This window comes from Trematomus bernacchii, unplaced genomic scaffold (assembly GCF_902827165.1).
Source record: "Trematomus bernacchii unplaced genomic scaffold, fTreBer1.1, whole genome shotgun sequence".
Classification (NCBI taxonomy): domain Eukaryota; kingdom Metazoa; phylum Chordata; class Actinopteri; order Perciformes; family Nototheniidae; genus Trematomus; species Trematomus bernacchii.
Window position 1 is genome coordinate 440,460 of NW_022987881.1, and position 17,041 is coordinate 457,500.

At 38.3% G+C, this 17,041-nt stretch overlaps 1 protein-coding gene across 1 annotated transcript in view; it reads left to right on the forward strand.

Moving 5' to 3' along the window:
• doc2b (double C2-like domains, beta) overlaps window positions 1-17,041 on the forward strand; it is a 173,478-nt gene that overhangs the window by 117,831 nt on the left and 38,606 nt on the right. Inside the window, exon 3 of the mRNA XM_034114158.1 lies at window positions 7,820-7,894. Coding sequence (XP_033970049.1) covers window positions 7,820-7,894 — 75 coding nt within the window. The remainder of the gene's footprint in view (window positions 1-7,819; window positions 7,895-17,041) is intronic.

A 17,041-nucleotide genomic window follows, 5' to 3' on the forward strand; every position in this document is an offset into this window, starting at 1 on the left:
CTGGTTAGTTCAGGCTGCTCCAGGAATAAGGGAGGAGAGAATCAGATTGAAGAGAGAGGGCCGCAGCAGGCTCAGAGATTGGAGTTGTAAAGTGAATGTCGAACGAGTTTTATCGCCTTATTTTCACACCGCTGAATCCCTCCGTCTGCCTGAGGTTGAATTATACCGTCGACAGCAAGGCAGCAGACGTGTCTCAATGCATGCAATTTAAAATAGGGTCGTGTTTCTGAGCCTCTCTGGGTGGGAATCCCAGAGAAGCTCAGAGAGAAAACCTCCAACTCCGTGTTTAAGAAGCAAAGACAGTCTTTGTTTTTATCTGTCTTGAGCTTAAATATGGACGGAAAGTCCCTGTTTTCTTTCATGTCTGACTAAGAAACTATTATTGTATCACTGGTTTCTAAAATAAGAGCCTTTAGCTATATCTAAAATGCACATTTAATGACCGTAAAAGAAAGATATCACTTTATTATTAGCAGCCAAACCCTTTTAAACTCTGCAATCCAGCATTAATATCTTATTAACATTAGTCTACACATTACAGTATATATTGCACTAATGTTATATATTTTAGTACAATATTTTATTTTTTATTGGACATTTTACTTTACCTTCTTTTTCTGTATACATATATTTAGATATATTTATTTCATCACTGGTTTCTAAAAGGGCCTTTAGTTATCTAAAATGCACATTTAACGACCATATAAGAAAGATATCACTTTACTATTAGCAGCCAAACTGTTAACCTGTTAAGCCCCATTTTTTTTTTTTTTATTTGGATGGAATGAATACCTATGGTGATAATTCAATGTAATACATCATTTTTATAGTCTGGTACCTGAAAAAGGTCAAATGGCACTGATGGAACCAGATGTACCCAAATGTGCCGAAAGCTTATTCCGCCTGGAACTTTTTTTTTCTAAACCTCTCTAAAAAGGTCAAATTTAACTTGTTTTGCCTCAATCTTGATACAGGGTACTTATTATATGTTATAGTTTGGATTCCTAAAGCTTTTAGTCTACCATCCCATCATTCAAGGGTGGTTTTCACTATAAGTAATGTTTTTTCTTTAGGCGGAGGTAAGAATTTACCTTTTTTTACTATGTTCCATCTGAATTTACTCTGACTGAGAAAAATCTATATTGATTCTGACACTTCTACATCCAACTTACAGATGTAACCTTGCTTTGATAAAAGAAATTATTCATATAACCCTTTTAGAAGTGAAGTTGTAGTCATTTGTTTTGGGCATGTCATTTTCGAGCCTGAAACCTGAAAAACAGGCTTGGGGCTTAACAGGTTAAACTGTGCAATTAATAGCATTAACATCTTAATTATACTGCATTATACATTACAGTCATTTTTATTTTTTTTCCTAAATTGTATTTTATTTTTTATTGCATACTCAAAATTCCTAAGATCAAAACCTATTTGTATTCTATTTAATTTACAAAATATTCTTTTTTTATTTATTGTATCAGAATATGGGTCTTACATGCAGTTTCTGATATAGAAATGATGATGAATGAACATTAAATTGACTTGTATTGGATGTTATGAACCTAACTTCCTGTCCCTTGCTGGCCTGCTGATGAAATATTGTTTTCCTCTGCAGCAGCAATAGACAGAGAGGCTGTAATTAGTTTAAAATATTACGATCAATATTTTAAGTTGATGGTCTCAGCTGTGGCTATCTGCTGGTATTAAGTGTTTTTTAAGCTGGTACCCAAGGGATTATGGGATTTGTTCAGTTTTGTGTTCGTTCAACACTTTTCAAAATAACAGTTTCACTTTTATCCACTCACTCAAATCTCTGCCTGTCCAGCTGCCAACATCTAGACGAGAGAAGAGAGATGATGAAAATTATAAACTCATCTGTGTCTCTTATCGAGCGTTCACTGAGCAATTAAACTTAACGAGCAGAGCGGGGACTCTGGGCTTTGTCTGCCCCGGGTTTAGCCTCTCAGGATTTCACTGTATGAGGCAGAAAGTAGACCTTTGGATATTTGTATTGGGTTCCAAAAAATACTTAATAAGTTATAAAACTTCAGGTTACTACGGAGGAAATGTAACATGATTTTAGGGATAGTAAGGAATGCAGATTTAAAGGGGACCTATCATGCAAAATGCACTTTTTTATGTCTCTTATACATCAATATGTGTCCCCGGTGTGTCGGGGAACTCACGCAGCGTCAGAAAATAAAACCCTCTCTCTTTTCCTCCGTACCCACATCTTTTAAAAACGGGGGTACAACGAGCGGATACAGATTTGCTGCCGATATGACGTCAAATCGGCAGCGGACCCACAGAAAGTTGCTATCAGAAACAATGCCTGACGTGTTTTGGACGTAATCTCGTCTTTGTTTACATTAGCAAGCCTCGCTAACACTCAGAGCTAACCTGTACTGGAGAGCACATGTGTTAAGGATAAAAAAAGCGAACTCACCTTGTGATAAACCTGCAAGAGAAAAAGCATTTGAGCTCCATACTGTTTCAGAAATAAGCCTTGATGTGGTTTAGAATAGGATGGCGTTTTATCACAGCAGAATTTAACTTTATCTCCGGTAGAATTCTGATCAGGCATTAGCTCCGCCTCTTTCAAGCTAAGGACCCAAAATCAGCATCAGCAGGGATTTCTAAAATGCATGATCTGTTTGTATTTTGAGTAAAACACATCATAGACATGTTTTTATATATTTTCATATATCTGAGACCTATAATATATGCCTAAAAATAGCATGATAGGAGACCTTTAAAGCTCTTAAGTTTGTGGTTATTGTTGTTTTATACAGCTTTAATTATGTGAAGCAGTAAGAAATGGGACAATCTAAAATGTAATTGGATTCCCGATATCCTGCTTTTATCCCCATGACCATCAGAAAATGCTGACACACTTTACCTTAAAGTTTGAGATGTGCTCATGTGTTTTGAAATAAACAAACGATGACCAATGACTAATAGAGTAAAATAATATTATATATAGGCAAAAACCACTAATTAGTCTATTAAAAGTGGAGAAGAAACCTGGAAAAAGCACCAATCATCTACTAGGTGTTTCATCTTAAACTGAACCTAAAATGTTATGTATAGTGTTATTAATGCAGTTTCAGTTTACTATCTTAATATGTCATTTCAGAATGTGCCATTATAATGTGTACTTGTTGATGAGAGGCGGACATGACAGCATTTAGTGCAGACAGGAAGTCAAGCAGCCCTGTTGCATTATATCACACACACACACAGACATCCAGTGTTTGTGTGTGTATGTGTGTGTGTGTGTGTGTGTGTGTGTGTGTGTGTGTGTGTGTGTGTGTGTGTGTGTGTGTGTGTGTGTGTGTGTGTGTGTGTGTGCGTGCGTGTCATTTGGCTGCCAGTAATTCCTGCTGAGTGCTGGGCTCCGCGCCGAGCTGCTCTATTAGGACAGATAATTGTGGCTGAACGTCACATTTGTTATGTTTTTCCCTTTTTGTTCCATTACAGAAGAAACCATAAAGAATGGGAGTAATTAAAATAATGGCACTGGGCTTGATAAATGAGAATTGATAGTGATGTGGAATTTTTATTATTAGGCAGAAGAAAACGTTTATCTTATAATCTTTTTATGATTATTATTGTATAGGTTTTTATTCTGCGTACTATTATATCAGAATGAGCATTTGAATGGTGCATGAATCAAAATACAAGGACTTGTAGTTGCTCTTAATATAACTGACACACACAACTTTACAGGAATAACATTTTTTGACACACAGCTAAAAAAGGACGCAAAATATGAACAATGCATAAGTACATAGAAGTACGGGGAAAGAATATATCAAACGTAAAAAAATGTAAGATTGTAAAAAAGATCTGAAAAATAGAAATAAAAATAAGAAAACAATTAAATTAAATCAATGTATTATAAAAAATGTACAAATACTTGTATAAATATTGAATAAGTAATGTATGATTACTCTAGATCTTGAAAAAAAATGGAAATGGAAAAATCTATATACATCCGATATTAAATTTTCCGTGGAAAGGTGTGGAGATTTGCCAATTTAATGTCCAGTTCTGCATGTCAGGTGTAACGACTTTCTTTATTATAGCTTGGTGTGATTTTCTGAAGATCGCGAAACAAATGAATTTAAGAAAATTGCATTTTAAATGGCCGGCCTCTCTCACACATCTCTCTTCAATTCTTAGCTCCCCCCTTCCCCTTATATTTCCCATACATATTCCTTTACATACCTCCCACATTCACACTCCCCCTCCCCCACTCCCTATATGTTCTGTACAGTGTGTTGTTGTGTTAAACAGTATGTGTTCTGTTCCTGTTCACTATATAAAGACATGGAGAAAAACAAAGCATGTGTTACAACAGGAAGTGTGAAGATTTAAGGCATTTCCCATCTGAAAGCCAAGAACGATGAAAGCACACAATAATGAAAAACAAAATCAAATCAACAACAACCTTGATCGTTAAATTTGAATATCATTTTGTACAAATAATTGAAGAAATGAAGTTGTCTTCTAGGGAATCGTGACGGGCATTTTTCACGGTTTTGTATACACTACTAAACAATGAATTGATTATCAAAAAAACAATCAACAGATTAACAGATCATTGAATACATTCTTAGTGAAAGGTGGATTTTAGCAATATTGAGTCTGCACATCAGGACAAATAAGCTACAATATTCCCACTTCTTTTTCATTTATTAAATATTTGAATCCTGCTCCAAAGCTTTATTAAAGTGCGATTCTGAGTCATCGGAGATACCCTTAAAAAGGTAATCCTACCAATGTTGTATGAAGAGTTGAGTTTAATAGTCATTTGTAGAACAACTCTGCCTTGATACCCCTTAATAGTGATTATAATGAGGTTTAACCCTCCTATTGTCTTCGTGTTCCCCCCTTACTTTGGTGTTCACGGTCAAATTTGACCGGTCCTGTTTTAACTGCTATTACATTAACACAAAAAACATTAATCATCACCAAATGTCATTGAACACCCTTTCAAACTGTACATATTGTATCAGACTACTGGTGTACATGAACAACTGCAGTAAATATACAAAGAATAGACACTGAACATGTATTGCGTGTGCCAGGTGTGATCCATGTGGGGGGATGGGCACATAAGAGCGGGAAATGTGTCAAATTGTTCTGTGTGTGTGTGTGTGTGTGTGTGTGTGTGTGTGTGTGTTTGTGAGTGCCAGGTGTGATTCACATAAGGGGGGGGGACACATCTAGAGTATGTGTGTGTGTGTGTGTGTGTGTGTGTGTGTGTGTGTGTGTGTGTGTGTGTGTGTGTGTGTGTGTGTGTGTGTGTGTGTGTGTGTGTGTGTGTGTGTGTGTGTGTGTGTGTGTTTTATCTGATCCGGATGGTTACTAATTCCTTTTCTTTATGGCGGTCATTTTTGTCCGGGAACACCATGGGTGTTACAAAGTTGACTAAATCATCCAAAATTCAATGAAAGTGGTGATCAGCAATTCTCTATGTTCAAATGTCTCTGTGAAGGATATCATAAAGCCTTAATGCAATGGAATGGAAAACAAAAAAGTTATGATTGATGAAAGTAGTAAATCGGTCAGATTTGCCCCGAACACAACAGGAGGGTTAATGGTGTGTTCTTAGACATGCAGGTGTAGGTGAAAAACCCATTTGAAAAACAACACGTATATTTCGTTTCAAATATTTGTATTGAGAAGAAGCAAACACGTGTAAGCACTAGACTTCTTAGGGGTGGAAATCATGCTTCCCTTTTTTCAACATAGAAGACAAACAGAACAGCCAACAAGAAATAATAAAGAAAAAACATAGCATGACAGGAATAACATACTTAACAACATAACTAATCATAGTGGTGGTGGCGAAGTCGATTGGGACTTGGCTTGGCAACTGGAAGGTCACCAGTTTGAGTCCCGGCAAGACCAATTGCTACCGAGGTGTCCCTGAGCAAGGCACCGTTCCCTACACTACTCCCCGGGCGCCGGACACGGCAGCACACTGCTCCTAACACTAGGATGGGTCAAATGCAGAGAAACAATTTCGTTACATAGTACCTGTACTATGAAATGACAATAAGAGCAATTTATTAATTTATTATTAGTGGGAAAGAACATGCAAAATAGTATATACAGTATATACTACAAATAAATAAATAAACTTAAAGGGTGCAGATGAGCCCAGACTATCCCCCCACCCTTCCCTCCCCGAGCAGTGCCACCCAAGCCATTCAAAAGCGATTGTCTGTGCAATGCATTTCAGCCGACCGTCCCCCTTATAAATGAAACCATTGGACCCCGAATCCTTTCGAATTCCCCCAGTCTATCTTTTAGGATATATCAAATTCTTTCTCAATGCAGAGTATCAGTCAATGCCGCAATCCAAGCTTTAAAACGGGGCACATTCTTTGATTTGCATAACAGGGGAATACGTTTCTTTGCACACAGGAGACCATAGGACAGGAGATGAAGTTGTGCATTTCGAATGTGTTACATTGTTCAGATGTGCCCAGTATCACCAACAAACAACACGTATATTGGTAGACAATTATTCTCTAACCTAAAACAACTATCTTTAGTATGTCTTAATGGTCAGTAATAAACTCAACAGCACATGAGGTCAAAGAAAACACAACTTATAAAAGCTCTCTGTTCGGTATGGGAGGACATTTTGATTGAAGTTTCAATTTCTTCTTTTTTATTTGCTCTACATTTCACTGAGGAAAGCCTTCAGGTGTTTTCACTTCACTTCACTCTGTTGTTTTAAGTGGTCACTGTTGGGCTGACCTTTACCTCCTGCTCCCTCTTTTTGAATTGCATTGATTTGCTTTTCAAAATAAATGTAAAAGCTTTTTTTCAGCCCGAATCACTTCAGTTTTTTTTTTTATCAGGGTGATGTGAAGGGTCTTTTCAGGAGAAGTGGTTCTGTGTAGAACAAGTCAACGATTCGATTGACAGAAAACATTTTTTATTTTTTTTTCATAATTGACTAATAAGGATAGTTAGCATAGCTGACAGTTCGCTACTTGTTCGCTTCAGATTTTCATGCTGAAGTTAAACCTGCATCATTTGATTTGAATCACTAATGAACGAATGCAGGATGCGTGAGATACAGAACATACAGTGGATGTAGCCTATTTACAAATGTTAAAGTGGACCTATCATGCTATATTTGAATAATACAGTATAGTGTAGGACCAAACCTATAAGGCATATTTATACTTTGTTTTTTTTCAAAATACCAAACAGATCATGCATTTTAGCCATGCCTCATTTCGCTCAATTTGAAAAATGTTAGCTCTGTTTTTGCAAGGGCTGATTATGTGACCACTTACAGGCCTGGCATATGTACTACAGCGTCTCCAGCGCTTTCGAACGGCAATGGCCGTGGCTGTCTTCTCCTGATTGGTGGAGTTGGCCCAATAGCCGTAGCGCCACTGTCCTGACGTCAGGACAGTGTTCAAATCTGGATCAGTTTTTATCAGATCCGTTGCAGCCCCTTTTTTAGAGATTTGGGTATGGAGGAAAATAGAGAGGGTTGTGTTTTCTGACACTTGGTGAGTTCCCTGGAACACCGGGGACACATATTCATGTAGAAAAGACGTACAACAGTGCATTTTGCATGATAGGTCCCCTTTAAGTTAAATACATTCACAAAATGCACAATAAATATACATTTCTATCACCTTCAGTGTCCCAACCTTCCATGTATTGTCCCTTAAATTAACAAATGTTCAAAGCACATGCTAATAAAGGTGCTAACTCATAGCAGAAATAATGTTTGGCTGATTTCTCTTACTAATACTTTTGTCTGTGTTTTATTTCCCAGGGGCTCAAGCCGATGGACCATAACGGGCTTTCAGACCCTTATGTCAAGTTGCATCTACTGCCCGGAGCCAGCAAGGTGAGCACTATGTTGATTTATATTATTACAAGTGAATACTCAATGTTGATTGGTCAATTTCGAAAATGTTGAGGTCTACTTTTTGTTGCTTCAAATAAAGTTCAAAACGATATGACAAAAACCTGATGGTGATTTCAGTGACTGTGTTTATTCTATGAAATGCAGTCTCTTTTCAGTACATAACGCACAAACATTAGGGTTATATCAATCATCTCAACTCAGTTCTTATGATATCCAGAAAACACATTTCAAGAAATGTTTCGTAAAGTCATGAATTCACAAGAACACAAAGAATCAAGAAGTGACAGAAACAGGAAGTTATGTAGGTTGTAAAGTCGATGCAGAACTTTTAAATGTTGCTTAGTTTCTTAACAGTTTATAATTGAAATGACAGGGGACGGGTTTAAATGGATTAAGTTATTCGACATCATTTAAAGTGGACCTATCATGCTATATTTGAATAATATATTGTAGGGCCATACCTATATAAGGTATATTTATACATTTTCTTTTTCAAAATACCAACAGATAAATAACAGATCATGCATTTTAGCCTTGCCTCATTTCGCTCTATTTTGCTCTCCTCCACCCTGTCTTTGCATGCGCTGCAGCTGACCACGCCCCCCTGCAAAGGAGGGGGCCGAGTTACGAGCGTTGTGTTACCATGCTGTTACCATGCTGTTACCATGCCATGGCAACCTCTCATTCCCCTGATAGGTCAGCTCCTCCGTCCTGACGTCAGAGAAATGTTCAAATCTGTATCAGTCTGTATCAGATCCGTTGCAGCCCCGTTTTTAGAGATTTGGGTATGGAGGAAAATAGAGGGGGTTGTGTTTCCTGACACTTGGTGAGTTCCCTGGAACACCGGGGACACATATTCATGTATAAAAGACGTACAAAAGTGCATTTTGCATGATAGGTCCCCTTTAAATAAGGTGTGTTGTTCAGTTCCCTGCAGTGAGTGTTTTAAGGCGGAAATATTGTATATTTTGCACTGAGCCCTTCTTGAGGTTTCCCTCGGGGCAGTAAACATGAGGCGAGGGTTAATCATCTATTTCATGATTCTGGGAGCACAGCAGTGAGGATATGTCAGGGCAAGGCTTCATCAATGTAAACAACATTAACTCACTGACCTAATGTTCCCACTTACTAACAGTGAGCTCCTCTGTGAAGGATCCTTATCACCAGCTGCTTTGGCCAGCTCACTGTCACAAGTGGACGCATTTAAAGAGACGTCCGTATAGCTGACTGCTTTTACACAGATATGGTCACAGAACGCACGCACATGAAAAATAAGTCTCTCTTCGAATATTCTAAGTCTACTTGCAGTTTGTTTTGAGCTCTTTAATTCACAGAAATTAGAAAGAAGGCAAGAAATGTCTCCAATCTCCTCCAATTCCTGACCTTTTTTGGCTATGTGAAGGGTACAATTGTTATGTAATTTGACTTGTTGTTAGCTGCTCTGTAATCCCAGTATTCAGTTACTTTATTCATGTTAAAGAACTGATTAAAATACAGGTATTACAACAGGTTTAATCGGGAAAAAGTAAAAGTTCCCAAGACAGAAAAATCTGGGCTTAAACAGGCTTAGTGGAATACTTGATTCTGATTGGTCAATTTGGAAATTTTGGAGGTTGTTAATTATTGATAACAGGTTGTTGCTAATGCTAAGGAGAACAGACCGTTGCTAAGGAGAACAGACCGTTGCTAAGGAGAACAGACTGTTGCTAAGGAGAACAGACTGTTGCTGAGGAGGATAAAAGGGACTATGTGCATTCATATCAGCTGTGTTTTCATCACAAAATGCACGTACATGACGGATAGAAGTGTTTATTTAATGTCAAAGTACAACATGACGCACTTGTTGAATTATTTCATTCGAGTCTGACAGAAGGCCTTGAGGTTGATTCAATCCTTTTCATTAAACTCCTCGAATCTAATATAGATCCTGTGAATGAGCACACTTCACAAAGGCATCTTATTGAAAGCAAAAGCTGTGTGATTATCCATCTACCTGACTCACGTCTCCTTTTCTTCTAACACCTTTTCTAATTTTTTCCTCTTTGTCTGAACTTCGTAATTGTTTAGTTTCTCTTGCTTCGGCTTTGACTTTAGACCAAATTAATGCTGTGTGGGTTGTTACGCCTGACAGATATCTGAAAGACAGATAAATAACCTTGTAGCTGCGTGCTTGACTTATTTCTGACGGAGTATAATTAACTGTGAGTCATTCTTTTTAACCAGATATTGATATTCTGATCAACTAACGTGTGTCCAGTACGCATTAAAAAGAATAGTACAAATAAAGGTATTAAGTTGGCTTCAATAACAAAGACACACTGTCCATTTTGAGCTATAATCAAGGCCTTAATGACAATGACAGCTTTGCACCGAAGATAACAGCCAAAAAGCTCAATATCTAACAAACACATAAGAAAAATTATGACTTTACACATAAATGGATAAAAACTGAAATTAAGGGAAAAGTAAAGACTTAATAAACCTAAAAAGATAATTTTTCACTGCAAAAAATCTGAGATTACAAAAGCGCTGGGACAACAGAATGATGGGCAAATACAAGCCCAAAGCCAGATCACTATAGAAATGGTGTAACAGCCCAGAAAATCTTTAAGAGACAAAAAATACCAGCAGCAATCATTTTTGAAATGTTGTGAGTAATACTTATCGATGATGCTGTGGAGGGAAAAATGATTTCTGTCCCTGGAGCGTTCAAAAGATTTCATGTTACGGATGAGAAACTCTGCTGAGCTGCTGCTATTATTTCCAAACCTTTTAATTTCATACTCAGAGTTATAGATCTAGAAATACTGCATAAAACTGACTTTGTACCATTATGTTGGGGACAATGTGCAGTGTTTACTTCCTGTCTGTCTTCTTCTGCTGTTCCCTTTAGTGTTTACTTCCTGTCTGTCTTCTTCTGCTGTTCCCTTTAGTGTTTACTTCCTGTCTGTCTTCTTCTGCTGTTCCCTTTAGTGTTTACTTCCTGTCTGTCTTCTTCTGCTGTTCCCTTTAGTGTTTACTTCCTGTCTGTCTTCTTCTGCTGCTGTTCCCTTTAGTGTTTACTTCCTGTCTGTCTTCTTCTGCTGCTGTTCCCTTTAGTGTTTACTTCCTGTCTGTCTTCTTCTGCTGCTGTTCCCGTTAGTGTTTACTTCCTGTCTTTCTTCTTCTGCTGTTCCCGTTAGTGTTTACTTCCTGTCTGTCTTCTTCTGCTGCTGTTCCCGTTAGTGTTTACTTCCTGTCTGTCTTCTTCTGCTGCTGTTCCCTTTAGTGTTTACTTCCTGTCTGTCTTCTTCTGCTGTTCCCGTTAGTGTTTACTTCTGGTCTGTCATTTCCATGGATGTATAATAAGAACTGGATACAGCGTGGGAGGCGGGGTCTCGTTCTTTCCTATGGGAGCTGCTCATTGGCGCATGAGGACAAAATGGCCCAACTTTTGAGAGAGCGAAACGTCACAGATTACCCATCATGCCTGGCTGTCGGAGCAGAAGAACCCGTATGTGTGCTCACAGAGCATGCGCCCCTTAAGCCCCGCCCCCCGAGCTCCCACTCTCAGCTCACTAGAATGAATGGAGAGAGAAAATAAATCTAGATTCGGCTTTTAGTGCATTTTACAACTTTAAGAACCTAATGATTCTAATAAGGGATATCAAATAGTTCATACTGGGTAGTTTATTTAGATTAAAAAAAAATATCCGCTGATTTACAGACGTCTCTTTCCCAATGTTAGTCAATGGGGAAAAGTATTTCTGGGCCGGGTGACATCACGGACTGATACGGGAGTTGTAGTACCGCCGTTTGGACACAACACATCTTTTCCTCAGAGTCCGGAGCACTTCCTGGGGGCTTGGTCTTTTCTGCTTCTCCGTTAGTGTTTACTTCCTCTCTTTCTTCTTCTGCGGTTCCCTTTATTGTTTAATTCCTATCCGTCTTCTTCTGATGTTCCCTTTATTGTTTACTTCCTATCCGTCTTCTTCTGATGTTCCCTTTAGTATTTACTTCTTGTCTGTCTTCTTCTGTTGATTTCTCTAATTCATCATGAATCCTCTGCTTGACCCTCCTTAGCAACGGTCTGTTCTCCCTAGCAACGGTCTGTTAGTGCAAAAGAATAACATCTGGAATGTCCAAATCGACCAATCACAATCGAGTATTCAACCAAGCCGTGTAACAAAAGAGCAACAGATACATTATGACGTTCTCTGAGTCTGGTTCTCCTGGATCTTAAACTCAAAATAAACTCTTGCATCTGTTAAGCCAGTGTAGACAGATGGATTAAGTCATAATGTCAGCCATGCATATGCCACCTTTCTATTGTTAGCAAGGCCACTCTGTAAACCCAGCCAGACAATGTGTTGTGACTTTTATTATGCAGAGTACAAGATGTATAACAATTTCAATGCCTTTATATCCAGATGAATGATTTCCAATGTCTCCAGCAGACATGGATGGTGCTTTGAAGCGACACAAATTGTTTACTTGCAATTTAAAAATGAAGTAATTAGTGGGAATGCAAAGATAGAGTTGTTTAATTAGCTAGTCTCTAAGTGAGAAAGCCCAGGGCCCGACAACAGCAATGAAACAGAAGCGTAATCATTGTCACACAACACATGGAAACAAACTGTTAAAAGAAACCACCAGTCTGCCTGCTGTTAGTCTGGACTGTACGGCAGCGTTTAATCACTGGAGTTAGTGGAGAAATACGCCCACCAAAGATATAATCTGTGATAATATCCGCACGACAGATTTGATCCAAACATTTCTCAACACCAGGAGACCAGATTGCAGTGTGTTTTCATGGCACCCTGAGGATAAGGCAAATTATTTCTTGCAGCAAAGTGTTGTTTTTACCAAAAAGCTACAAATTACACAGCAAAAGACCTACATTATGACTTTAGAAAAATGTTTTTGTGCCCTGCAATTTGTAGAGAAAAGCATGAGGAAAGAGAGTGTTGCACGGGAGAATTAGCAGAAAATAATATTTAAATAAACTCTGTGTTTCAAGGCGAAAATAATACTCTGAAATCTAAAAGTAAATGACACATAATTGCTTCAGTAGTGAATCATTACTTAATTGTTCTAACATGATATTTTATTCAATTGCTCACAAGATATTTGCAGTGTTGAAGTTTCTAAGTATTATTCATTGTCTCAGACGTAATTATTCTGTGATGAAACAAAATCAAAACATCTGCTCAATGTGAAAAACTCCTCTAAAGCTCACTAATCATCAGGTTGCCTATGTGGGGTTTTAAGAGGAGTTATTTCCTAATAAGCAAACAGGAACAGTAACTGTAAACCCCTGGAGTTTTTTCAGCATAATAAGAATGCCGGGTTTTGAGCAAATCTGGAATAATGCAAAAATAAATGTTTTTTAAACTTTTATGGCAACTGTCTTAGACCACAAATGTTTTTTTTTTACAGAATCATAGAATACATATTGTGCTTTTTGGGGTTTTCACTTTCCTCTGGAGTGTTGTATAGGTTTGTGTGCATGTAAATGGTCTGCAAATGTCCTCCTTAAAGGGGACCTATCATGCAAAATGCACTTTTGTACGTCTTTTCTACATGAATATGTGTCCCCGGTGTTCCAGGGAACTCACCAAGTGTCAGAAAACACAACCCTCTCTATTTTCCTCCATACCCAAATCTCTAAAAAAGGGGCTGCAACGGATCTGATAAAAACTGATCCAGATTTGAACACTGTCCTGACGTCAGGACGGTGGCGCTACGGCTATTGGGCCAACTCCACCAATCAGGAGGAGACAGCCACGGCCATTGCCGTTCGAAAGCGCTGGAGACGCTGTAGTACATATGCCAGGCCTGTAGATGGTGCTGTTCTCACAGAATCTGCCCTTGCAAATCCAGAGCAAAAAATTTTCAAATTGAGCAAAATGAGGCATGGCTAAAATGCATGATCTGTTTGGTATTTTGAAAGTATAATTGAAGTATAAATATGCCTTATATAGGTATGGTCCTACACTATATTATTCAAATATAGCATGATAGGTCCACTTTAAGTAACGGTTTTTGGTAACACTTTATTTTAAGGTACACATATTCGCCATCAGCTAGTTGTTAATTAACATATTAGCAGTATATTGGCTCTTTATTAGTCATTACAAAACGCATATTAATGTATTTTTCTACATGACCATATTCTACAAGTACTCATTAGTTAAGAGTTTGTCGTTAATAACCCTTTAATTAGTGCTTATTTATTGTAAGTAAGGACGTTGTTGTACATGAGTTTTGGTCTTAATATGCTCAATATGGGCATAATGAGGCATTCTCTCATAATAACACCTAACAAATATGGTCTATTCTTATGTAACAAGACGTGAAACTACAAGTGTTAATTGTGTCAAAATAACTCAAAATGTGTTTTTTCTAACTCAGAATATGTTCCCTATTTTAAAGTGAAGTCTTGTTCATAACCAATAAGCCAGTAGTTTGACTCTAATATGTTAATGAACAACTAGTTGATGGTGAATATGTGAACCTTAATCTAAAGTGTTACCAGGTTTTTTTTCTATGCTTTGTATCCTGCTGTGGAGTACTTATGACATGTCATGGATCATTAGACTGGGAAGTGAAACAAAACTCCATGAGAGCATTTGGCTACTTGGAGTTTGTTTCCTGTCTCAGTTGGAGTCCCTTTGCATCCTCCTGTCAGTAAAAACAAGATGTCGTCACCTCCTCTCCCTCTGATATGTCTCTCAGCTCGCTCTCAAAACAATCATTAGGCTCGGTCTAAGAGCCTCATTAAGACTTGCTAAAGAGGTCATAAGTTCTGCCTGCAGTCTAATCAGAAGTGAAGTTTCACGCTCCGCTGCGAAGCCCGACCATAGTTTACTCTCCTCTGAGACCACGAGCAAACACAGAGAAATGCCTCTAATTATTATTCTAAATTAAACTGTCAATAAATGACAGGGGTTAGCTACTGTAAAATTATGATGTTTGCACGGGACCACAAGCTGATTTATTGGTGCAATTAAGGCTTTTTGCATACAGTATAGCTACAAAAAATAACTAAATCATACTTTCATACTCGTCATAATATGTTTTGCACGGAAGCAATTACCAGGGCCTTTCTCATGAAAAGGTGCTTTCTCATGAAGTCCATATCTCGTTATATTTGGCAAAGGTTTCATGGCCAAAACTGCTAATACTAACAGCTCATTGAAGGTCATGTGACAAAGGTGTGAACATCTATCTAATATGTGAATGTGAACGAAACATGAGCGTCAAACAAAACCCACAATTTAGATCTTGATTTGTTTCTGAAGCAATTGCAAAACAATATTTGTGAGACACGGGAAACCAATCAGCAGCTTCCGGCAGGTTCAATTAGAGATTTTTAAGAAGGACCTGTGATTAAAGCTCGGACATTGATACTGCAGAGCGATCACCTGCAGACCAAATATTGTTTGTCTCTCCTTCTCCTGCAGATATGGTGGCCTTTCAAGGTGGTTCAGCTTGAGGTCTATGCACAAGTCTTGGAATAATTGGCTCGAGAGCAAAGGCTCTTAAACCTCAGCAGCTGAAATGACTTGTGACACCGGTTGCTCGTTTGTAGCTCTGCCCCTCCATCTGTGAGCAGGTGGCGCTGAATTATTTCCCCTTTAATGTGAGCTCATTAGGGCGGAACAATCGATCAACACCTGACCGAAATCGCAGCATAGACTTGTGAAATAATCAAATCTTACAGACTTAATATAACATTTCAGTTTGGTACAGATCCTCTTATTTTAATTTTAAATAATAATAATTTTGTCAAATATGAATTAATTTAAAAAGTACTTTACAGATGTTTTAGTTTTTTGCATTTATTACGGTACTTTAATTTTGTACGTATGACTGGAGGAATACCCATTTTTAAACTATCAGTAATCCTTGAATTTTCCTTTCCATCCAAGCAAGGACGATACCATTTGTTTGTTATATTTCCACAGCAAAAAGCAATTGTTCGCCAAATTGGGAAGCCCTACTTTCTATCCACAATATGTGATTGTTGCTTATTGTATAAATACATCAATTGATCTTAAAGGTCCCATGACATGCTTTTCCGGTTATTACCCGTCCCCTTGTGTTATGAAGGTTTGTATGCATGTACTGTAAACGGTCTGCAGAGTCACAAATGCTGCCCCAGAACGCCTCGTTGGAGATTTATCATTTTCCATTGCTTACTTCTTGGGTATAGTGACGTAACGTAACGTCCGCGGAGCCGTTACGTTTGGACCAATCTGCGGACTTCCTCACACACACACACTCGATGGGTTTCGCTGTGTCTCGCTGTCTCGCAGACGGCCACTGGGCTCACAGGGAGGGGGGGGGGCAGGAGCTCCAACAAGCCGTGTAGGACAGAGAGTGAATACACATACTACACAGAGATGCTGTATCAGAAACCAATGAGAGTTTGGAAAATTGCACAATATAAATCTATTCTAGTAGACCTCAACAATGGAAATATGATCAGTAGAAATGGCCATGACATGGGACCTTTAACACTAACACACTTAAGAGAATTCAAATGAATAAAATGCATTGTTTTTACCGTCCTTATAAAACCAGTCGCCTTTCAAGCTCCCAAGATCGCAAACTTCGTAACGCTTTAATTAAAAACATGTAGAGTCGTAACTTAAGGTCAACACTTTACTATGATTTATTGACGTCCACACCCACAAGTAACTGATTACAGTCTCCTACAATTGTAATGCAATGCATCACTTCACTTTCTTACTATAGGCTGCCAGCAATTCACTTAGTATAAACCAAGGAGGGCGTTTTAAAACCTCAAGGTGTCCCTCAAACACCTCGACCTTCATGTAGCAACACTTCTTTAGAGACTCATAAAGAATAGACCTATACAATATCACATCTTGGCTTTCATTTGGAAGCCTAATTTTGATGTTATCTCTATTTGCATGTGTGTGTGTGTGTGTGTGTGTGTGTGTGTGTGTGTGTGTGTGTGTGTGTGTGTGTGTGTGTGTGTGTGTGTCTTCCCGTCTTCCTGTGGGATGAGCCACTGATTGAGGGAGAAACAATCAGCGAGAGTCTCATTACACGGCTCCCCGCCATCAGACGTGCAAATAATCACAGCAGATAATTGATTTTAATCCTCAGAAAGAA